This window comes from Clupea harengus, chromosome 19, assembly GCF_900700415.2.
Source record: "Clupea harengus chromosome 19, Ch_v2.0.2, whole genome shotgun sequence".
Taxonomy (NCBI): domain Eukaryota; kingdom Metazoa; phylum Chordata; class Actinopteri; order Clupeiformes; family Clupeidae; genus Clupea; species Clupea harengus.
Window position 1 is genome coordinate 8,321,160 of NC_045170.1, and position 23,190 is coordinate 8,344,349.

The 23,190-nt window shown below is 44.7% G+C and overlaps 1 protein-coding gene across 3 annotated transcripts in view; it reads left to right on the forward strand.

Annotated features, from left to right (window-relative positions):
- Window positions 1-2,971: 2,971 nt before the first annotated feature.
- The window catches only part of nup153 (nucleoporin 153), a 21,678-nt gene continuing 1,459 nt past the window's right edge, over window positions 2,972-23,190 (forward strand). The window contains exons 1-22 of one of the 3 annotated variants that reach the window (XM_031586145.2): window positions 2,972-3,142; window positions 10,040-10,253; window positions 11,504-11,809; window positions 12,129-12,262; window positions 12,687-12,818; window positions 13,269-13,385; window positions 14,183-14,227; window positions 14,459-14,512; window positions 15,211-15,354; window positions 15,937-15,989; window positions 16,915-17,035; window positions 17,305-17,484; window positions 17,632-17,730; window positions 17,811-17,898; window positions 18,001-18,105; window positions 18,308-18,907; window positions 19,563-19,766; window positions 19,928-20,899; window positions 21,056-21,418; window positions 21,775-22,017; window positions 22,513-22,681; window positions 23,147-23,190. The exon at window positions 23,147-23,190 is cut by the window's right edge and continues 1,459 nt beyond it. In XM_031586145.2, coding sequence (XP_031442005.1) covers window positions 3,065-3,142; window positions 10,040-10,253; window positions 11,504-11,809; window positions 12,129-12,262; window positions 12,687-12,818; window positions 13,269-13,385; window positions 14,183-14,227; window positions 14,459-14,512; window positions 15,211-15,354; window positions 15,937-15,989; window positions 16,915-17,035; window positions 17,305-17,484; window positions 17,632-17,730; window positions 17,811-17,898; window positions 18,001-18,105; window positions 18,308-18,907; window positions 19,563-19,766; window positions 19,928-20,899; window positions 21,056-21,418; window positions 21,775-22,017; window positions 22,513-22,681; window positions 23,147-23,190 — 4,465 coding nt within the window. In that variant the 5' untranslated portion in view covers window positions 2,972-3,064. Of the gene's footprint in view, window positions 3,143-10,036; window positions 10,254-11,503; window positions 11,810-12,128; window positions 12,263-12,686; window positions 12,819-13,268; window positions 13,386-14,182; window positions 14,228-14,458; window positions 14,513-15,210; window positions 15,355-15,936; window positions 15,990-16,914; window positions 17,036-17,304; window positions 17,485-17,631; window positions 17,731-17,810; window positions 17,899-18,000; window positions 18,106-18,307; window positions 18,908-19,562; window positions 19,767-19,927; window positions 20,900-21,055; window positions 21,419-21,774; window positions 22,018-22,512; window positions 22,682-23,146 lie in introns of all 3 variants that reach the window. The other 2 variants (XM_031586144.2, XM_031586146.2) reach the window with 2 other exon arrangements.

Genomic DNA, 23,190 nt, shown 5'->3' on the forward strand with positions numbered 1-23,190 from the left:
TAAGGATACCTAATACTACAAGAAATAGCTGAGAAACCTTTTGTTAGAATTTTTTTAGGGTTAGGTGTTTTTTTTTTCATATATGCAGCCTATGGGTGCATCTTCGTGTTAACTATGTTAACACATGCCTGTGTGTGCAAGTCTGTGTGTGTGTGTTTTGTTGTATTTATTTCTCTTCACTCCCTTTTCTCCTCATCTCCTTCTACGAATGGTCATCATGAGTCATCCTGAATCTGTTTCCCTCGTCATTCCACCCATGACCTACTGTACAGTTTACAGTTAAGTGCACGACAAGGTCTTTCAACACTGAAGAAACATTTCACATTTATGTATTTCAGAGAAGGAGAACTAGAGAAGGTCCTCTTGGTTTTGATGAACAGTTTGGTTTATATCAAACATATTTAATTAATGTATATAATTACTATAGTTTGGTTTATGTCAAACATATTTAATTAATGTATATAATTACTACGGATACTATGGTTTATGTCAAACATATTTAATTAAGGGACATAATTACTACAGTTTCTATGGTTTATGTCAAACATATAATGTGGTTGGGTAGAGACATTGGCAATAATAGTTTCTACAGCCCCCTTCAAAAAGACTGAACTTCAGTGCCCTCTATTAAGTGTGTGTTTGTGTGAAAGAGAGGAGGGGGAGAACTCAAGTGTACTTTTTACTGTGACATTTGATGTCAAGCAGCTTATTTTGTCTTCTGTCTTACTTCTGTCTTACTTACTTACATGTTGTTTGCACTGTGAAGTACTTTGTGTGTAGTGTTTGAGCCTCTTGTTAGAGTGCCTCTTAATGCCCTCAACATCTCTCACAGTGAAGCCTTAAAGTTATGGTCTTCATGATGGACTCGTGCCTCTTTGTTAGATCCATTCTTAGTATCTGTGCGCAGATATAGGGAAGAAAGCAATCCAGGCTATAGTGGTTGATGCAATTTCTACCACTGTTCATCCATTCTATGTTGAAACATTGATTTCATAGGGACTGACTGGTCCTCTATAGCTTCATCAAATGGAATTCCTAGATGAGGTATAACATTCCTGACAACCCTTTGTTTCCTATTTCTAAAGGTGACCCAGTGCTGTTTTAAAAGTGTGCTTGAACCACTTTCCACTGTATAAATACCACATATTTGAGGAGTGTTTAGATCAAACAAAGAGCTTGTCTCTGAAGCTTTATTTATGAGGTTTTGTATGGACTGGCTATTCATAGAACTCACTGCTTTGTTTTAAAAATGACAGGTAAGCAGAACAAAATCTAGTACTTCTTTTAATACACCCTTGAAATTAGCATCTTTAGTGGCTGTCATGTTTCTGTGCCACTTCTGAGTTGACAGCTCAGCTTTGAGCATCTCTCCAGTGAAAAGCTCTGGGGGTGGTACTGGGTTCAGTGAAAGCATTATTTTTCTGCTCAACTTCAGTGGGCCCAGTTGGAGGGGGGTCTGGCTTAGCAATAGAACTGTGAGTGTGTGAGATTAATTAAATGAAAGATGGGGGCGGAGTTAATTTAATACATGTTTCAATGGTCTACAGACATGAGGGAGCAGCCTGACTTAACCTGATGAAATACCAATTTGTCTAATGTTGCACTGATGTCATTGGATATCCCACTAATAAAATGAGGTACAGCATATGATTAACTTTGCCTTGTAAGTGTTGAGTTGAAAAACAGTGTATGTCCATGCTGATCAATTTACACAAATGGAAAACTTCAGTAACTGTGAAATGATTTAAGTGCCCATAGATGGTAGTTACTGTTTTATATGCAAGTTGAAACACTTGTTGTTTGATACTGAAGTACATACTTACTTTCAGCCATTTTATTATCCTTAATCATCCTTATTCTGTTGCACTGAGTGATGGTACTTCTGAGGTCTAGAGACTGAATGTTTTAGCTTACATTTGTGATGTATTGGAAGCTTAATGATGACGAACCATCACTGTAACAATATTAATGTTTTATGCAAAATTGAAATACCACACTGAGAGGTTTCCTGTAACTATTTTATCATGAGAGTCTTAAAAGTTGTTTGTTTAAATAAATCTTTGAAATAAAGTAGCCTATTGTCACTTTCATTGAGCCTAGATGTGTAAAGCATGTATCATTGGCAAATTGAGTTTAAGATATATGAACAACTGTCACACTATTTCATTCACCTTCTTATTTCTCATATTCATAAATGCAGTATAAAACAAGCCATTAGCAAGGATTTTACTAATTTACTTTTGGTTAAACTCTTTCATTAACTGACTTCAAATGAGCCTGTTTTATTTATTTTCAACCTATAGGTTCATTGTGGTAGCTTTTCAGTGACTAAAGTAAATGTATCCTATACATTAGGCCTACCCTTTCTGGCCAGGAGTATGGACTTATGTGTCCAGGTAATGCATTGTTATGCTTTGATATTATTCAAATTAAAGTTGTTTTTGCATGACATTCCATGAGACTGGTGCAGACTGATTCAAATTTAGATTCAAAGATTGGTCCCCCTCCACTGTTTTTGCTCACTCATGTTGATTCACCTACAGCCTCCCAGATGAGACCATATATTGGGTATTTCTTAAATCATCTGGGCTTTCTAAAATAATATTGTTCTGTGCCTGCTGACATAAGAATATTACAATTTATGGTTTTTGTGTTGTATGGATTATCAGATGAGAATGAAATTATTGCTCCAATTTCGAAAACTATCTTGATGGAAATGATGGGGGAAATTGTATAGGTTATGATATAGGCCTTCTCCCTGTTTAATGTGTTGTTCAGTGATTTTGTGTGGATGTGCAGACTCACCACACGCTTTCAAAATCACAGGAAGACGAATCTCCTTTTCCCGCCTTCTTACTCTTTAAAATTAACATTTTTTTTCAAGAGAGGTCCTAAATATTGTTGGTTAGAGTCGTTTTAATGTTAAACTCAATTTCCCACAACTGCGTCACAATAATTCCACGAAATGTCTGACGGTATATTGGTGGGCTGAGCAAGTTTGAGTTCTTTGACAGGCAAGCTCCATCCGGCGCCGAGGTACCGATTAGTGATTCAATAGTTAGCCATGGCGGCCACAGGAGGAGGGAAAATTAGATCAAGAAGATATCATATCGCTTCAAAACCGTATGCTAAAGGAAAACAGGTAATTCTGGCGTTTTTTTCTTAATGTTATGAAGCGTTTCAAAAACGATATGTTTGTCCTAGTTGTTTGGCAGCGCTATTATTGTTTTCTTGAAGACAATTTTCGCGGCCTGTTAAACAACCTGCCTTGCTAGCAGGCCGTGTTCGCTTCACATACAGCCTGCCGTCTATGGGTAATTAGACGGTGCTTAGCTGTTAGCTAAGAATGCCGGTTAGAACAGTTCTATTCTGCATGGCAGTTATATCTTCAGGTACAAGTAAAGCTTAATAACACTTGGCTACAATAGAAAAAACGTCATTGTAGTTGTCAGTGGACAGTTTTTCTCTCAAACTGCAAACTTGGCTTGCTAGCCGAGTTGGTTAGCTGTAAAGCTAGCTGGAGCTCTAGCTAAGCAGTTAACGGTTCAGCTAAAATGTCATCTAACATAGCTAGCTAATTGCGCTAGCTAGCAATGTTAACGTTAATAGACCAACATTGTTGGTAGGATAGCAGGCAAGCTTACCGGCTTGGTATGGTACAACTAACGTTTCGATACCGGCTCTTTATTTTCAAACAGTAACCTGCGAGTACGTAACTTGTCATCAAGCGTCTAGCATTTAGCACTACAATTGCCACTCTTTGTCACATTATAGCGGTTTGAAACTCATGTAGCTAGGTATGCCCAATAGCTATGAAGCTAAAAAGGTGCTGCGCAGTGCGCCTAATGTAGTTTGGAAGAGTGCCAGGGCCCACATGGGTAACCAAGTTATTGCTAGCTAGCCATCATTTTAGCTACTTGGCTAACGGTAACGTTAGTTATGGTTAGGAAGCGCGCTAAGTTGGTAGTAGCTCGCTAGCAACCACGCTACTAGCAATGCCGCGCGTCGTCAGTTTGTCAAAGAGAATAGATGGAGACTCGTAACGTTATAGCATTCACGTTAAATCTATTTAGCTCATTATATGTTACGATTTTAAATTATTTAGAGAAATTGAAACGTAGGCAGGTTTATTTTTGTGTCGACTTGGGTGACAAAGTATATCGTTTACTAAATGTTGTTAGACGGGAGGTTAATAAACGTTTCCTACACGTGCGCTTTCCCTCGCAGTTAGCTTATTAGCTAGCGTTGGTCTTCAACTGTCTGACTACGTTGCTGTCAGAGCTCTCCGGGAAGGGAAAATGCGCCCCCCTAATGTCGATTAAACCCCCAAATGTACATTGCATCGTGTCTTCATACAGCATTTCAATGTACGTTGTCTTTGTAACTAGATATTTCCGCTAGCTCGCTATCCAGACAGAAATCGGCAGCTAGCCAGCCAGCCAACGTTAACTAGGAACGTCATCATTGGATAACAAAGCAGGTGGTTTCATACCCGGTGAGGCCACCTTAACCCACGTCCCTGTTGTTATTGCTTTTGTTTAATCAGGAAACCAACACCCCCTGGTATATTTGCCCGTCTGTCGAACTTGTCTACCTATTTTGGCTATGTAGTTGATGCTGTTGGTTAGCTAGCTTGTGAACTTATAGATCTCTTTAGACCCACGTCGTTAATGTTAATTTATCAGCTAGCATACCTCGGATAGCTGTGTTTATGCAGTTTATAGCATGCAGCGGAGCTCATAACTCCGCCATGTACTCCTTTACAGTTTGTCTAGTCTATTTAAACTGTATGACGCATCTGTTTTGCAGGTACAATGCAAAACAGATGTGTGATGCTACAATGCAATTGTTAAATGCTCTCAACTAAATAGGTCAGGTTCATGTCCTACTGGGGTCTAACCACGGTTCACCCCACATAACCCCGCCAAAAATATATGTCAAAGGCCGCCTGGCCTCCAATTAGATGTAAAATCACAATTGAACCTAAACTATTAGTAGTTTACGAATTTTTGATATTTGCTTTGTTTCAGTGCCTAGTGCCGCCACACACAGTGTGTCTAGAATATTCCAGAGTGTACTGGAATGAGAACATGAAAGGAAATCAAATAATGGTATCCTCAGGGGATTTCCACTGTTTTGCGTTGGCTCATATGAATTTCCTCCATTTAGTCCAGTCAATTTTTTTTATATATAGAAGTATTGTTACAAGATCCTGTGCAGGTATGTGTTTTTTTTTTGTTGTTTAAAAAAAAAGAAGATTTAATTATTACATTTATATACAGGAAAAGACTTAACTCCTCGTGCTGTTGGTTTGCGTCTTCAGCAGCCAAACCTCGCACTGTTACATGCAAGTACTTGTACCCAACAACCTAAATATTATAACCGGGTGCAAAACAACCATCATACCAATTCTCAACAACAACAAAGATGCCTTTGTGAGCATTTCACTGGAGTTGGCACCTTCCTTCATCAGTGTTTCGTTGAATTAGGTGCACAACACTTCCAGAAGGCTCAGGATTGGTGTCTGGCGTCTCAGACGCAGTCACAACAATACACTGAGGAACTTGAAGTTGCCTTCCGTCAGTTTTGCAACCAGACACAATATGTGTTAATGAGCCAACACCCATACACATCTTGCAGCTTCTGTCTTCACACACCCACTGGTTCTGGGAGTTAAGAGGACATGAGTGGCTCAAACAATAAATAAGTTAGCGTCCATACCCCATAATTCTCTCCAGCTGATCTTCCTCTTCCCAATATTATGCCAGTTCATCCATTGCCTTTGTTTTGCCTAAGAAACTATATGCATCCACATTTGCTCTGATTAGGTGTTCCACCGAATATAAACTAATGTCTGCGACCCCATGGTTAGATAAGATGTGCTGTGCAGATGTAAGGTATGAAATATGAAAATGCCTGCACACCAAGATATTCCACGAGTTGGTGACACATTCCCCTTTCTTCTACAGTGTAGTATATAATTAAAAAATACTTTAAAAAGACGTGCCTTCTGGGTAATTGCGAGCAGCCGCTGTTCATGCTTGTAAAGCACCAGATGCTAAGATGAGTTTTTAGACAGGTATCCATCCCACGTAGGCCACTCGTGTAGACCTATGTTTGACAGTTTTTTCTGCTACCTTTCTGAATTTTAGTGTGAACTGTGTGTTGATGGCGTTTATGATATATTTTTTTAATTGGCACATCAACTGAAGTCTTACGCCCAGCCAAAGCTTTATTTTTTATTTTTCAAGAGAATTGGCAAGTCTCCCCATCTGTTTAAAATACATGAAGCCATGCAAGTTCATGCCTGTGCTGTTTCACCAGTGTGCTATTCCGTATTGTCATCCCTTTGCAAGGTCAAAGTTGAATCTTCAGTTTTAAAGAAGGAAGCAGCCTGTAGTTTGGTCAGCTCTGTACAGCATGTAACTGATTGCACAGTGACATGCAGCTTGTCACACTCACAGTTTTTTGATGGTAAGCTAAGTAAGGCAGCAATGCTACATCCTAACCTCAGTCTCATGGCTGGAACCCAACTCTTCAGAAAGCACCTCCTTTCCTAATTTGCACTTCTTCCTTCCTCTACCTCTCCTTCTCTTACCTCTAATGCTATCTCCTCTAACTAGTACTTAACTCGCACTTACAGTACTTACGTTCCTGCACTTTTTAATTTCTTATGGATAGTAGTATTTTATTGTTACACTAGGTCTTTATTGCTCGTAACTTGATTGTTCTCTCCTTTGTACGTCGCTTTGGATAAAAGCGTCTGCTAAATGTAAATGGAATAGACTACAGGGAAAGGGCATCACATTTTTTTAATGGGGGATGGCTTGTGGTGTTTTTAATAATCTCACTTATGGTCACAAGAGGTGTATATAAATGTGATTTATTATTATTATTACACTGACTGACTGACTGGTACCACTGCTGGAATGCTGTGCTTCCTGCATGGTGTTTTGCGAGGTAGAGCTGTACACCGAGAGAGAGAGAGAGAACTTGCGTGTGTGAGAACTTGCGTGTGTGAGAACTTGCGTGTGTGAGAACTTGTGTGAGTAGGTGAGGGAGCCTAGAGAGATGACCTCCGTCACTAGGGCACTTAAGAGAAGCCACAGTAGTAGATTAACAGGTGCATGTGCAGCGTATGGTTATCAGGAGATAAACGCCTCTGCAGATCTCCTCTCAGAGCCTTGTGTTTTCAACTACAGGCACGCTCCTCTGGTGCAGTACTCATACACATTACTCTTCTCCTGATTGCTGACAGTATGGGGTGCGGGTGCCCTCAGGAAACTTAACACAAGGGCCTCTTGTCATTACTTTGTCTTTGATTCTTGAAACAGGCCACCTATTCTCTCTATAAGAGAGAATGCATGTTGCACTGACATGTAAACCCCAACATTCTTCAGTCGGCTGTTGAATTTCGTGTTGGTGTATAGGAAATTCTGTTGTCACACTACCCCAGCAAACTTCATCAGAGTGCGTTGTAGTGCATTCTCTACCCTTCACATCATGTTAAGGATATAACCTATAGGCTAAACTGTTCCTTTGAAATGGCCTCTGCATTTTTGTCTTCGGGTGAATATATCTTCCCTCAGCTATAGTGCATAAGCCTAATTAACTTTTCACATGAACAAATCACTATTGAGATGTGCAGTACATCTCTGCACTTTTGCCTTTGTTGCATCTCGCCCTGTTCTTAGTAAATGATGCAGTGTGAAATCAACAACATTTATATCAAACGGGAATTCTTCATGAGACGATTTTGTGTTTGCCATGATATGATAAGCTCCAGACTATGACCAAAACAATCACATATGAGAGTGCAAGTTAAAATGTAATGTGGTCACATTCATGCGAGTGCATTATGGATCGTTAGGCTGTTCTGGTGGCTCTCCAGCATGGCTGTTGTGGTTGAAAGAAGTACTCCAGTGGTCTCTCGCTACCTGCACTTTCCGTCATCAGCTACGGATGATGGAAAGCACGGTTACATTTAGTCATTTAGCAGACGCTTTTGTCCAAAGTGAAGTACAAGGGAGAGAACAGTCAAGCTGCAAGCAATAGAGACCTAGTGTAACAATAAATACTATTTTACATAAGAAATAGAAAAAAGGAATGCAGGAATGTAACTGCTCTAAGTGCAAGTTAAGTACTAGTCGAAGTGCAAGTTAGGAAAGGAGGTGCTCTCTGAAGAGTTGGGTCTTCAAGAGCTTCTTAAAGGTAGAGAGGATTGCCCCTGCTCTGGTAGTGCTAGGCAGTTCGTTCCACCAACGTGGAACTACAAATGCGAATAGTTGAAACGTGCAAAACAGTCGATTTAACTGTTGCCGTAGAAATTGATATACGGATGGATATATAAGAGGTTGAAGTTATAGCACAAACACCCTCTCATACTAAGCTGGGAAAACAAGGTGTGTACACACAGCCAGCATCATTAATGGTCTTCCAGGGTTTTACTAGGACTTCGTACAGCATGTTTAATATGTTCACATGAAAGGCTTAACATTTTCTGCCAACACCTTGTCGTTCATGTAAATGTATGGTGGCTTTCTAGAGTGATGCCATTTTATGATGATTTCATGTTATCGTTGGTTCCTACCTAACTTATGATGACTTGAGTATGAAGGCCTGGGTTTAAAGTGCTATTTTAGTATTGTTTAGCTTGTAAATATACCCTTGGACACAGTCATTCAACAAATCCTCAAACTGGTGGTCGCTGTTTATTGAGTCGGTGTGAATTGCCACTAAAATTCCAGTGTCTGTCACCGTGATGCGAGCAGGTTGGTCTGTTCAGTGCTAGCAGAAATGGCTGTGCTGTGTGAACGCGTTACTCCGCTGCCTTTGTGAGCTGCTGTGTTTATGTAACTGAAGCTCACTGAAGCTGCAGTGCAGAGCTGTTCCCTGTGCTGCGATTACTCACCCTGTACAAATCAGTAGTTCTACAAACATCCGAGCTTCCTGGGTTTTTTTTTTGTTGTCAGCACAGAGGGGTATGGAGCATGCACAGTATACACAGTACAGCCCTTTCACCACAGTTTGTATAAAGCTTTGGGAACTCTACATATTCTTCCCTTATTTACTTTGTGATGGCACTGTCAACCAGGAGGTGCTCCTTCAGTATGAAAGCTGGCGTGTGTGTGACCCACCAGCTAATATGCTCTTGTGCAAGACTCTGAAGCCACCCTTCCCTCCAGGAATGTGAGGCAGTGTGATTTCTCAACATGTAGAGAAATGCTATGGACTAGCAATTGTGTTGTGGTGTTTTTGATAATTTATGCTTGATTTTTAATGAACCTCGCACAGAGATTCTGCACTTTTTTTTCCTGCAAAACTTTGTTGTCGACACTGTTAAATAGATATCTGACCCGCGGATCAGTGATGAGCATGCTTCATGTACAGCTAATGGCTTGTTGAGGCACAGAACTCCAGGGTGCAGAGTGCAGCTCGGTACAATGCAGTTCAGTGAGGGGAGAATCCAGAACAACAGCAGCTGCTGCTGCTGCTCCTAATGAGAACTGTGTGGTGCGGACTGACGCTGGCAAGCTGACCCAGATACAGCACAGCCATGGCACAGTTTTGCAGCCTGGCCCAGTGAGTCCATGCATGAACACACACACACCTGTCCTGACATGGCCTGCGTCTGCCCTGCGTCTTTTGTGGTTCTGTCTTGTGCATTGAGCTGGTGCATGAGGAACTTGGTTTGTCTTTTCCTGTTGAGGCAGGCTGCATGAAATCTCAAGTGGTCAAGTAGATCGTGTTGAATGGCTAGAGTTCACGTCTGTGCCATAGAGATTGAACACAGCTGAACAGGGCATCTTCATCCCTATGTCAGAACTATGAAGTACATATTTATAAACAATAGCAACACATTATTTGCCAAGAAAAAAAATTGTGATAAGCAAGTGTTGCTAAGGTAACAGTTGATCATGTCAGCGGGCTCATTCTTTGGCAGGAACAGCTGAACCCTGCAGGAACCTGAGCTCTCCAGGACGTGGTCTAATGTGGTCTGATGTGGTCTGACTGTGCTCTCTGTGTGGTCCTTCAGCAGGCAGGGATCATCAGCAGGGTGACGGACACAGTGAAGAGCATCGTTCCCTCTTGGCTTCAGAAGTACTTCAGGAACGGAGAGGTGGCAGAGGACGGAGCTGCCACGCGACTCGCCCCAGAGCTCGACAGCCAGGATCCGCCCCCTAACGGGCACGAGGAGGGTGCCCCTCTGCCAGACGGCCGCGACTCACCTGAGCCCAGCACCAGTAACACAGGTATGAGACGTGAAACTCTAGTTCTTGCTCCTGAGCAAATTGTGTGTGTGTGTGTGTGTGTGTGTGTGTGTGTGTGTGTGTGTGTGGGGGCTGGCTGGCTGGCTGTCAACGAATATTCTAAATTCGAATATATATTCGAATAGTTGTTAAAAATAGAATTTCGAATGTGAAAATTGATATTCGAATATAAAAAAAAAAAAAAACAGCGACAGCACTGTCTGCTTTGCGGGTGGGCGCGCGCCTGAGATCAGGGACAGGTCACAGGAGTCTCACTGTCTGGCACAGTCACTGCTGACAGTTGACTTCCGAGATGCAGAAAGTGCAGAATCCAGCTTGACCGCAGCAGAGAAGGTGATTGTAACCCCCAAACATCTAAAGAGTGATGTCTGGAAATATTTCGGATTTTGGTCAGTTGATGGTAAACTTGTTGAGCCTACAACTAAAGTAGTGTATAAGCTATGTAAGCTAGAGTTAGCTTACCATTCAACAACTAGCAACTTGAGGCTACATCTCCACATTTTGGAGATGTAGCCTCAAGTTGCTAGTTGTTGAATGGTAACCTAACTCTAGCTTACACACTACTTTAGCTGTAGGCTCAACAACTAGCAACTTGAGGCTACATCTCCAAAATGTGCATCCAAGTGAATATGGCATAATATGTGGAACTTCAGCGAAACAGCCACGTCTGGATACATATTTTGCGCGGTCCGTCACAAGTTCGTTGCCTGCGGCACGACAGGAGGCTTGCACGCAAAAATTGATTTCGTTCATATGCAAGGACATGAGGCCGATCATTGTGGTGGATGGGATAGGCTTCAGGGAGTTCTGTGAAGCACTGGAACCGAGGTACCATATCCCTTGTTGTCGTTCATTTAAACCGCTATGCGCAGAGAGCGCGACGGTGCGGGAGAGGCAGAGAGAGGGAGAAAGAAAGAGTGCGAGTGTGTGCAAGCTCTGCGGTCTTGGCCATTAGTTAATTTACTTATTTTTGTGTAGGTAATATGTTGTTAAATATGTTTAAACTTAAATAAATTACCTATACAAGTAGTTATGTCTCGTTGTATTAATTTGTCCTGTTATTGACGTGCCTAATGCGCAACCAGAAATTCGAATATATGTATTTTTTTAAAGCGAATATTCGAACGTCATTTTTGAGCAATTTTGACAGCCCTAGTGTGTGTGTGTGTGTGTGTGTGTGTGTGTGTGTGTGTGATGTAAAGCCAGGTAATAATGACTTTTCTGACTTCCAGAACCTTCTACAAGCCGTGCGTCGCTGAACTTCCAGGATGTTCTGTCACGGCCCCCCCTCAACCGCTCCCACCTACACTTTGCTTCGCTGGACGGCTCCCCAGCGCTGGCTGGCCGCTCCAGCTCACTGTTCCCCCAGCCCTCCACCTCCACCGCCGCCCCCTTTGGGAGCCCCTTTGGGGGCCCCTTCGCGGGGGCCTCCACCTCCAACTTCTCCCTGGTGAAGGAGATCAAGGACTCCATCTCGCAGCACGAGGATGACAACATCTCCACCACTAGTGGCTTCTCATCACGCGCCTCTGACAAAGGTAAGGCTGCTGATGTCTCTCGTGCATGCTGTGTTGTATGGTTTGTATAGATGCGTGTAAATGGAGAAGGCAGGCCAGGCCAGGATTGTAGTAACTCAGCTTGGCGTAATACACATTAAAAGATACATTGATGCCCTGATTTAATTCCGATTCAGAAGCTTTCGATTCAATTTGGATTTGATATATCGATAGGAATAAGATATCGCAGAGATTTATTTAGAGAGATTTTTAAGATCTTAAGTAGGGTGACCAGCGCCCACACACAGTACAACACGCATGATAGCCAGATCGCCAGCCTAGGCCTGTCTTCTTGTTGCAGACGTGCCCACCTCAAAGCCTGCCCCGTTGCTTTGGTCCCCAGAGACGGACCGCACGCACTCGGGCACGCAGCCTGCCCAGGCTGGCCTCAAGAAGCCCGCCTTTAACCTGTCGGTGTTTGGCACCTCTGGTCTGGTAAGTGATAACCGTCAGTTACTTGGGACTTAAGGAATCAGTGTGATGTTTTTTTTTTTTTTTTTTTTTGCAATTGAAATTTTGGCTGTGTTTTCAATTATGCGTTTTTGCATGTTGCATCAATTTTGTGTCAGTCTGACTTGAATACAATATGTGTGTGTGTGTGTGTGTGTGTGTGTGTGTGTGTGTGTGTGTGTGTGTGTGTGTGTGTGTGTGTGTGTGTGTGTGTGTGTGTGTGTGTGTGTGTGTGTGTGTGTAACGGATGGACGCACTCACAGTACTTGCATTGCTTTATATGCAAGTACTGTGCGTGCGTCCATCCGTCTGCTCCTGTAATCTGCTTGGCTTGCTTGTTCTGAATGTTTGTGAGCGTTTTTGTTCTTCTGCCATTTTGACCTGTGGCCCCTTGTGTGTTGCTGAACAGTCTACTACAATGAACAGCTCCGTGCTGAACTCCAGTCACCTTGGCGACTCGCCCTTCTACCCTGGCAAAACCACCTATGGAGGCGCCGCCGCCAACCGCAGTGCCCGCTCTCGCCCAAGCACCCCATATCAGGTGAGCAACGAGCCGCTGCTGACTGCTTTAACCTGCGATGTGGTCAGTGGAATGAATATGAAGTAGTAGTAACTGATCAGACCAAGTGAGGGGTCAGGTCAAGTGAGGGGTCAGGTCACGTGACGTATCAGATCACGGTGAGTAAAACAAACACTCAGAAAATTCTGATGGCTAATCCATGGAGTGTTTTCTGTGGGCGGTGATTTTGGTTTATTGGTAAACAGATCCCTTTAGCTACATGTAACATTCATCCAGGAACCATCACTGTAGATTTTTAGACTCAGACCTTGGTTTAAAAAATAAATAAATAACGGTCCTATCACTCAAAACAGTATCATTATTATGATCTGTAGTTATGCAGTGCAGAAAGTGAGAAAATTGATTTTTGCCTCCAGTAACACACTGCACTCGTACTCTCGTCCTTGACCTTCCTCCTCTCCTTCCTCTCAGGTCCCCGTGAGGAGAATGATAAAGGCAAAGCCAGCTGGCACTCAGCCCTGCGGGGTGACCAGCGCCACAGCCCGCCGCATCCTGCAGTCCTTGGAGCGAATGTCCAGCCCTCTGGCCGTGAGTCACGCCTCCCCTCTCACCCTTTGCAGATTTGAAGCTGCAGCATAGAGTTAATAAGCGCAATTTATGGTCGGCTTTTACCATTTATTCTATAATATTGGCCATGCTGTAATGCAGTTGCAGAAGTATAAAAATCCCTTTAGCCCACAACGGCGTGTGTTAGTCCATGAGAGGAGTGTTCCTGTCTCTGGAGCCCTAGCTGTCACGTCACATCCTTTACAGGGAATGTTCATCATAGAATTGGCAAACACCAGGACAAGGTTGTGTGATGTCAGTGAATATGCACCATAACAATGACTATTTCATCCTTGCTGTGTTTTTTTTCGTTGACTCAGCTGCTAGATAAACGGTTCTAAAGTCAGTAAATAGATGTTTGCGGAGGTGTTTATATGTGCTTACAGTACAGTGGTTTGTTGATTCATAGATTCAAGGCATGCGTTTCAGCAGTAATACTCAAGTTATCTTTTGATGAGGATTCAAGGACTTGGTTGGGTGTTGTAGCACTACCATTAAATGGCAACCAGCAATGAGAAAATTGGCCATGATTTAGTATTTGGCTCTCAAACTGATTTTTTTTTTTTTTTTTTTTTTTTTTTAACCAGTTCCAAAACTGTTATTAATTTGCTTTGGCTACAGTTTGGTTTTTCCTCATTTTATGTTCCTTGACTGTCTGTTAACAATTTTCAGTGCAATTCCACGTATGCCATAGAAAGACGTCATGGAAAAATAGTTTTCCAGTGGTTTTGAGCCCTGATCCAAAAGTATCTCATTAACATACTTTTCCCCCCTCAAAGGATGCAAAAAGAATCCCCTCAACCATATCGTCACCTTTGTCAAGGGTGAGTTTCTTCTCCCTTTTTGCCCTTGCCTCTGTCCCCTTACTTAGGATTGAAAGGGGATCTCTGGGTCTGAACTATGGTTTCATTTCTAAACTAAGAAGAGTTAGACTAGAAGAGTTCAGGCCCAGCCTCAGACTTGTTGAATATGATCAATAAAACCTGATGTTTTGGTCGTGCTCCATCATGGTTGTGTTCAAGAGACTGGAAGCTCATATCTGTTTCTTTCCAAAGTCACTGGATCGCACAGACTTAGACGCTTCACCCTTCCAGATTAAGAAGAAAAAGGTACGTGTGTGTGTGTGTGTGTTCGTTTTAAGTCTTTAGCCTTTGGCACATATGACACCCTCAGGGTAGTGTGTGTTGTTGCCTGACTGCAACAGGGTGTAAAGGGATTGGCTTGGGGTGTGTGTCTTGTTCTGCTGCCAGCTGTGACTGCTGTCCTTAAGTCACGTCCATAGACAGCTGTTCCCCCAGAGCCCAGTGGCAAAAGTGTTCCTAAAAACGGTGCCAGTATTAAACCATTATTGTTAGACAGCTGTAGCAGCTGCCTACTGATCCTCAACAATGATCTTTTTCAAAGCTAGTCAAATGGTCCCCAGCTCACCAACCTAACACTCTTACATGTCCTATTAATTATGATGTAGTAATAATATATATATATATATTTATGCTGTGCTTTTCACAGTTCTCACATACGCTTAAATTATGTGGTATGCTTTTAAATATGTCCGCCTGTGCATGCTGGTTCAAGTAAAAATAACATGTGACTGCAGTAGAACACGAACTTTTTTTAATTTTAAATTTTTGACATGACATGAATGTGCAAACATGTATAGCCAGATAAAATGGTTTCGCTGCACACAGCATGTCCATGATCCAACTTGAAATGTCCTGTGTCCGGTCCAAAACACTTGAGTTGCCGTGCAGTGTGTGGATATAGATAGAACGGTGAGGGGACCAAACTCTGTGTGTCCTTTGCTCAGATGGACCCGTTGTTGCCGCCGGTGCAGAAGCTGGTGGTGCCGTCAGCTGCCTCCGTCTCTGGGAATCGTTCCATGGCCTTCCGTCCCTCTCTCACACCTGGCGGTGTCAATCGGACATTGGAGAGAACGGCAGCGAGGGACACGGTGAGAAACCTGTTTTTAATTCATTGTGGGTTTCTTTGGGGGAAGGTGAACTTGATTTTTTTTTTTTTTTTTTTCAGTGTGGCATCCTCATCTTAGGTAGTTCAAATGACTTCAATGAGTGAATGTATAGATAGATAGGCATGCAAAATAATCAAAAAATCTAAATATAATTACAGTGACAATTTCAGTTATATTTACACCTTATTGTCAATATTTTCTTCTGTGTTTTAGCTTTAGCTCTGAGATTTAGCTCTGATGTGGTGGCAGCTCTGCAAATCTGAAACAAAATGTGATCTTTGATGGGACTTTCTCTTCAAAGGGGGGTTTTCCCATCTGTTGCTTTTGCCGGTTTCACTAACACTACATGAAGTGTGAGCATGATGCCGACCGTGGTTTTCGTTTCACTTTTTAGTAGTTGCAGTTTGAGTAAGAGGTTGCTCCAACCAGTGGTGTCATGTATGTCAACAATACAGAACTGTCTTTGAGCAATTCTTTTTGGCTCAGCATCTATCAGGTTATACGTGTCTTCATAAATTCCAGCACACTAGCTTCTAGTCATTCTCTTTTTCTCTGTGTTTATAGCCTGTGCGAAGATCTCCATTAATACCGGAACCTACACCAACCACGTCTCAAAGGTAAAGCCCCTGTTGGAAAGAGAAGTTTTCCTCAACCTACCGTAATTTCCGGACTATTGAGCGCACCTGAATATAAGCCTCACCCACCGAATTTAAAAAAATATATTATTGTTAACATAAATAAGCTGCACATGTCTATAAGCCGCAGGTGCCTACCGGTACATTGAAACAAATGAACTTTACACAGGCTAAAATGAATATCAAAAGTAATACAATAGTGATGCATATTATTAGTTTTGCCAGTTACGATAAGTGCACTGTTGCTTTAAGAGGGCACAGTTGCAAGAGTCAATCAGAAGCTAGAACGTTAGATTGAAGACAGCGAGATAGAAGAAAGACGCTAGTTTGAAACCATTGAGCTAAATAACTTGAAAAGACTGTATTTGTGTTCTGTCTACGCCGGTAGACTGTGTATTTTGACATTAGTTAAGTTATTGAGAGATACTGAGAAATCGCGTGGAGCTAAGCATCCATGCGGCTGCATCCATGCTAGCATCCTAGCTCCACAAAGCCACCGTATACAGTCACAGGGATCATAATCCATAAATTAGCCGCGTCATTGTTTAAGCCGCGAGGTTCAAAGCGTGGGGAAAAAGTAGCGGCTTATAGTCCGGAAATTACGGTAACTTAAATGATCTATATAGCTAGCAAAGATAACGGGTCACCTGATGCATATTTGTTACATGTGCAATTGGAGAATGTCTGTACAACAACTTGTGCAACATCCTGTGTCAAAACTAACATGAAAATGGCCACTAGACCATACCCCATTTCATTACACATCTTTATTTTAATTTCAGTAATAAATTATTATATGATTACATCACAGTGCTGTTTGTGATGCAAGCAGTGTAGATCCCCACTTGTGTTTGTGGATCTTTCCACCTTATCTTTAACTTTGTGTCGTCTGTCTACTCTTTTGCAGCACAACCTCTCTGGCCTACCCCCTGTCCAGTACCCCAGCGGTCAGCGCTGCTGGCTCCGGAGGAGGCAAGATGAAGCGGGAGAGAAGCATCAGGCCCTCCAACAAACACCCTGAGGATGAGGTCAGTGTGCACTGATCGCCACAAATGCAGAGACGAGCGGCCCAAGTTTTATTTATGTACCAATACTCATTAATTAACGCAGGTGTACTAACATGCTTCATTGTGTATTACCTTTTCACTGTCCTACATATTGGTAAGCCAATTAAAAATGGAAGCATGAAGGGGGGGATTGGGGGGGGGCATCCAATTTACGCGTCCCTTTTATTGTCAACCATGCATGCTTTGTTGACCTTGTAATGATATTCTCATTGTCTTCTGGGGCATTTCAGGTAGCAGAGGTCCCTGACCTGCCTGCCATCTCCCTCCCCATCAGCTCACGGGCACTGCCCTCTTTCAGTTTCTCCTCCCCATCCACCACCTCCACACCAACGTCTGCCCCTGCCAAAACTACCCCTACCCCTGCCCCTGCCAAAACTACCCCTGCCCCTGCCAAGACAGTCACCAGCAAGGTGAGTCTAGACATTTAGGTCCTATTTATAGGGTTTTGGGGTACCGGTTTGGGTTGTTGTTTCTTTGCCTTCTTAAGTCCTTGATTTTGGATGCTTTTAATGTTGATGTCACTGTATTAACACATTTATAACTTGTCTCCCCTGCAGGATCCTCCACCGGCCTCCTCACCCCCTTCTCTGCCCTTCACTTTCGCTTCCCCTATTGTCATGGCAACAGCTGCCAGCCCTCCATCATTCTCTCCATCTGTAAGTGCGGTCAGCTGCCTGTCAAGTCTTGTACTCTAACATGAGGGAGAAATTACTAAACGTCTGTGTCCCTCCCACAGTCTGGTTTCACCTTCAGCGCGCCGGTCATGAAGACCAGCCCCTCCGTGTCTAATGACACTGCTGCCGCTTCTCCCATCGCCCGCTCAGGTAGGCTCTACTTCCAGGTTAAGTGTCGCCTTGCTAGACCCTAAAGGCTATGTTAAACGAGTGTGAGTTTGAGACATCTCCCCTGTTTTGGTGTATCTACAGTTAAGAGCACGGCAAATGCTGAGACCAAAGAGGAGTTTGAGGGCCCCTTCAAACCAGCCAAGACCCTTAAGCAGGGCAGTGTGCTGGATCTCCTGAAGGCTCCAGGTGAGACAGACCTTTGCACTCTGACCTTCATGCTCTCTTGCTTAGCTCTCAGTTCTCCGTACACTCTTATTTAGTCTAACAAAACACTCACTCCTGACCAGTCACGCAGCAGATGCACAACTCCCGGTAAATGGACAAACCCCATCAAAGCTATGTGCAACTGTGGTTTTGTATTAATTTCTCTGTGCGTCTCTATCCGCAGGTTTCTCTTCCAGCCCCCCCACTTCAACTCCCTCCTCTCAGCCCGCCCCCACCCTCCCCCTCTCCGGCTTTGGGGACAAGTTCAAGCCTGCAGCAGGCTCCTGGGCCTGTGACTCCTGCCTCCTTCAGAACTCTGCAGCGGACACCAAATGTGTAGCGTGCCAGACCACCAAACCCCAGACAAACTCTTCCTCGTCTTCATCCTCCTCCTCTAAATTAGACAGTAAACCCCCCGCAGTTTCTATGGCGGCCTCCAGTGGAGGTCTGGCGGCGCTGTTTGCCCCTCCAGCGGGCTCGTGGGACTGCGACACCTGCCTTGTTCAGAACAAGCCGGATGCCCTGAAGTGTGTGGCCTGCGAAACCGCCAAGCCTGGCTCCGGCATTAAGCCTGGTCTGACCCTGCCGGCTTTTTCAGCAGCCTCCTCCACATCCACCGCTGCTACTGCTGCTGCGACCACAACCTCATCCTCCACCTCTGCTGGACTGTTGGGATTTGGGGACAAGTTTAAAAAGCCAGAGGGCTCGTGGGATTGCGACACGTGCATGGTGCAGAACAAAGGGCCGGACACCAAGTGCGTGGCCTGTCTGAGTCCAAAACCAGGTGAGCGAATTATGTTAATATCACTCTGGTCATTTCTGGTCTCTACTTGTAAGTTGGCCTTTGACAGTTCAACACAATGCATACCTACAAAGACAAGAATTCTAATAGTCAACTCTATGTGAAGGCCCCATTAAATGAAGACTCGTCTCTTAGCAAGCTTTTTTTGATCACTGGTTTGAGTCTGAGATTTTGAGACCAAGGCCTGCTAATGTTAGAAAGTTGGCTGACTGACACCTCGCAAAGTTACATCAACCATTATTGCTGGTTACTGGTTACAATAACGTTATTTCTCTGTAACTTAAAACAAATCTAAGCGAGAAAACGCCGAAAGATGTACATTTACATACAAATCACGGCCGTCAGCGGAGTTTGGTCCGCCATCTTTGTTTACAATTTGCAGTTACCGAAGGGAGCTGGCGCACAGATTTATGGGTAATGACCGTCACGTGGACGATTTTAAGGTATCCCGGAAGAGACAGAATAACGGATTTCGAACAGTCCTTCCTTCTCTACTTTAAGAGAAGGAAGGTAGTAAGACAGCATTTTAAGAGTTTTCGAACACAGCCCAAGTCTCCCTCTCTGGGCAGTCCTGACCTCTTCTGTCCTCTTCTCTTCTGAAGTTCATCATTAACCCCCCCTTCTCTGCCCCTGTCAGGAGCATCTGGAGCAGCGCCCGCCTCCTTGCCCCCTCTGTCCTCCTCCAGTGGCTCTGCAGCGCCCTCTCTTGGCTTTGGGGATAAGTTCAAGAAGCCAGCAGGCAGCTGGGAATGTGACGTGTGCTGTGTGCAGAACAAAGGAGAAGACGTACAGTGTGTGGCCTGCCAGACCAACAAGCCTGGAGCCAAAATCGAGTCTAAAGGTACGACTGGAAGCTATAAACAGGAAAAAAAATATTTCCATTGGCACGTTATTTGCATTAAACAAATATTTTTTCTTGAAAATGGTAATCTCTCATCCTCCCTCGCTCTGACCTACATCTCCCTCTCCAACTCTCTCTTTTGTTCTTTCTTCCCAACACAGCCGCACTCGGTTCTGCGACGTTCACCGATTCCAGCTCCGGGGGATTTAAATTCGGCTCCAGCGGTACCTCTGCCACCTCGGATGGCATTAAATTTGCCGGAACCTTCTCGGACTCCTCTAGCGCCCCTAGTGGTGGTGGCTTCAAGTTCGGCGGTGCACCCTCAGACTCCACCGGGGGCTTCAAGTTCGGGGGTGCCTCAGACTCATCCTCAGGAGGTTTTAAATTTGGCAACTCCACAACCTCTGAGGTGTCCTCTACCGCCAGTGGCACTTCGTCAGGGGGCTTCACATTTGACTTAACCTCCTCATCCTCTTCCACCACTGAAGACTCTAAGAAGGCGGACGCTCCAAGCTTAGGCAATGGGTTTAAGTTCGGCGGCAGCACCATAACGTTTGGCACAGCAAGCACAGCACCTGCCGCCGAAGCCAGCGCCGCACCCGTCTCTGCTCCTGCGGTCGACCCCTCGGCCACAGGCTTCTCTTTTGGCCTCTCTAAACCAGAAGACAAACTCAGTGCTGCCCCCAGCCCCACCTTTAGTTTCTCCACCCCTCAGGACGCCCCGGCCATCTCCAACTCCGTCACCTCGGCCTCTTCAACCTCGCTCCCCATCTTTGGGACGCTCGCCGGGGCCGAGCTGACCACCTCTACTCCATCCTTGCTCCCCGCTGCCACGAAGTTCGGCGAGTCTGTGAGCAAGGAGCCGGCGTTGTCTGGGCCCGTCTTCTCTTTTGGGAACCCCGAGGAGAAGGAGGCGTCCTCCACCTCTACTACGACCGCCGGATTCCTCTTCGGTGCTGCGAAGGAGGCGGAGAAGGCGCCCATCACCACTGCTGCTCCCTCTGGCGGCTTCTCCTTCGGCAAGCCTGAAGCGGCTGCGGAGCCCAAACCTATTTTTGCCTTCGGGAAACCTGCGGAGAAGAGCGAGGTGGACGCCCCCAAACCCGCGTTCTCATTCGGCCAGACTAGCACAGGTGAGAGCATCTGGGCCGTGGCTGTCTTGCTATGTCTGTGTATGAAACTGCTGTACTTGTGCTGTACATTAATTGGATGATTTTAATGTTTTAAAGTTTAAAGCTGATCCAAATATATTTAGAAATGACATTCAACTTACCCCTTCCTCTGTACAGATTCATCAGCTGCAAAGCCAGCCTTTGGCTTCATGGCTGCAGCGACCTCCAGCACACCCTCCTCCACACCCCCTCCACACCCCAGCCTGTTTGGTGCCGTGGCCAGCTCCACCACTACCCTGGCCCCGTCCCCTGTTCCTGCCCCCGTCCCTGCCCCCACCAGCACCTTCATGTTTGGCCAGAGCACCGCCACCACGGATGCCCCTCCAGCGAAGGCCTTCCTTTTCGGACAGCAGACGCAAGAGACCCCAGCCGCGCCTTCGGCCACCCCGGCCCAACCCTTCATGTTCAACTCGGCAGGCAACACGGCCGCTCCCTCTTTCGCCTTCGGAGCGACGTCTTCATCTACAGCAGCTCCTGCAGGTATGCTGGTCACAGCAGTAGACGTGGGCAGACCTTGGAGGGTGTAGGGGTACGCTGGTCACAGCAGTATACGTGGGCAGACCTAAGAGGGTGTAGGGGTACGCTGGTGTGCAGATGTGCTGTCTGGTATTCTGTGCTCGGTCATGCTTGTGCCCAAAACTTACATGGGGTAAATATCCCAGGGGTTGTGATCTTGGGTAGAGTTACTGTGAAACTTGTCTGCATGTCTCCAGTGCTGCTTGTGTATCAGAGCTTATGCAGGACGAGCAGGTGGTTGTCCTTATATACACAAAATTTAGATTTTTCCAATGATGATTTATTGAATTTTTTTCTTTTCCTTCCCTCTTCTCTTCCAGCCCCCCCGCCTTTTGCGTTTAGCCCCGCCTCCTCCACCACTGGCTTTGGCTCCACGCAGTCCTCCATGTTTGGTCAAAATGCGTCGCAGCCGATTGCTCCGGCATTCGGTTCAGCCGCCCCCTCCTTTTCCGCTGGATCCCAGGCACCAGCGTTTGGCGCCAAACCCACTGCAGCACCCGTGTTCGGCCAGCCGGCCAATGCCACACCGGCGTTCGGCTCCTCCAATGCATCCACAGGACAAGGTAGGAACTGCTGCTCTCCTCCGAGCCCCTCACACTCTTCTCTCTACCAGTAGCTCCTCTTCCTGCGCCCCACTGCTGCTCAACACTATTTTCACCTTGTTCTCATGAAGAGCAAATATCTAGCCCGTTTTGATCAACCAGAAGCTGTGTGCGTGATGTTAGTAATGGATATAGAGCAATGACGATGGTGATGGAACTTTCACTTTTGGTTGAGACTTCGTTCATGGAACAAATTATTACTCTTTCCAAACCTGTAGAATGTTGTCGTCACCTTGTCATGGTACTCTTTTGCTTCTTTTGTTCGGGAGGCTTCAGAGTCTTATTCATTCAGTGTGTCGTGTGTGCCATTAATACCTGACTATTATTATTATTATTATTATTATTATTATTATATCCTTTAGTACACGACACACTGTTCTTCCTGAGCAGCTTTTCCCTACCTCTGCAGTGCTGGTGTTTTCCCTCACTCACTCTGCGTCTGTCTCTTGCTGCTAGGTGGAGGTTTCGCATTCGGGGGTGCCGGTGCGTTTGGGCCCCCCGCTGGCGCCGCCTCGGGGATCTTCACCTTTGGTGGCGGACCAAATCCCGCCGCCCCGGCAACTCCCCAACCCCCAGCTCCCGGCGGGGGCTTCAACTTTGCTGCGAGCCCCGCCTTCAACATAGGGTAAGGGCCGACGCCAAGCACACACTCTAGGCGAAGCAGAAATGAGGATAAAGCATCATCATTGTTTTTTACTTTTATTTAGTCTTTTTGATTTTCAGTTTAGATTTGGTTTGCATAAGTAGCATACATTTTGAGGAATTGACTAGTTTAAGTTTTTATTTAGTGTTTCTGGTATTATGAAGGCCTTGATTTAAAAAAGCTGATAAAGGTAAGATTTCAAGGAATTCATGACTTTAAATATGAGGCCATTGTCTCTCAAGAAATCAAACAGGGCATATAGCAACCATAGTGGGCAAGGGCAAAAACAAAGCTGATTTTACCTGCTATTCTATACCGTTTTAATTTGTGTCATTGTCCATTGTGTTTTTTATTTGTTTTTGTGGGGTTGTATTTATTTTTATTTGTTATTATTTTCCTTAACTATAATAACTCTGATTCATTAATGTTTTACCTGCGGCCCAACAGGTCAGTTAAGAGTGCTGGCACGCCCGCTCCACAACACGGCATCG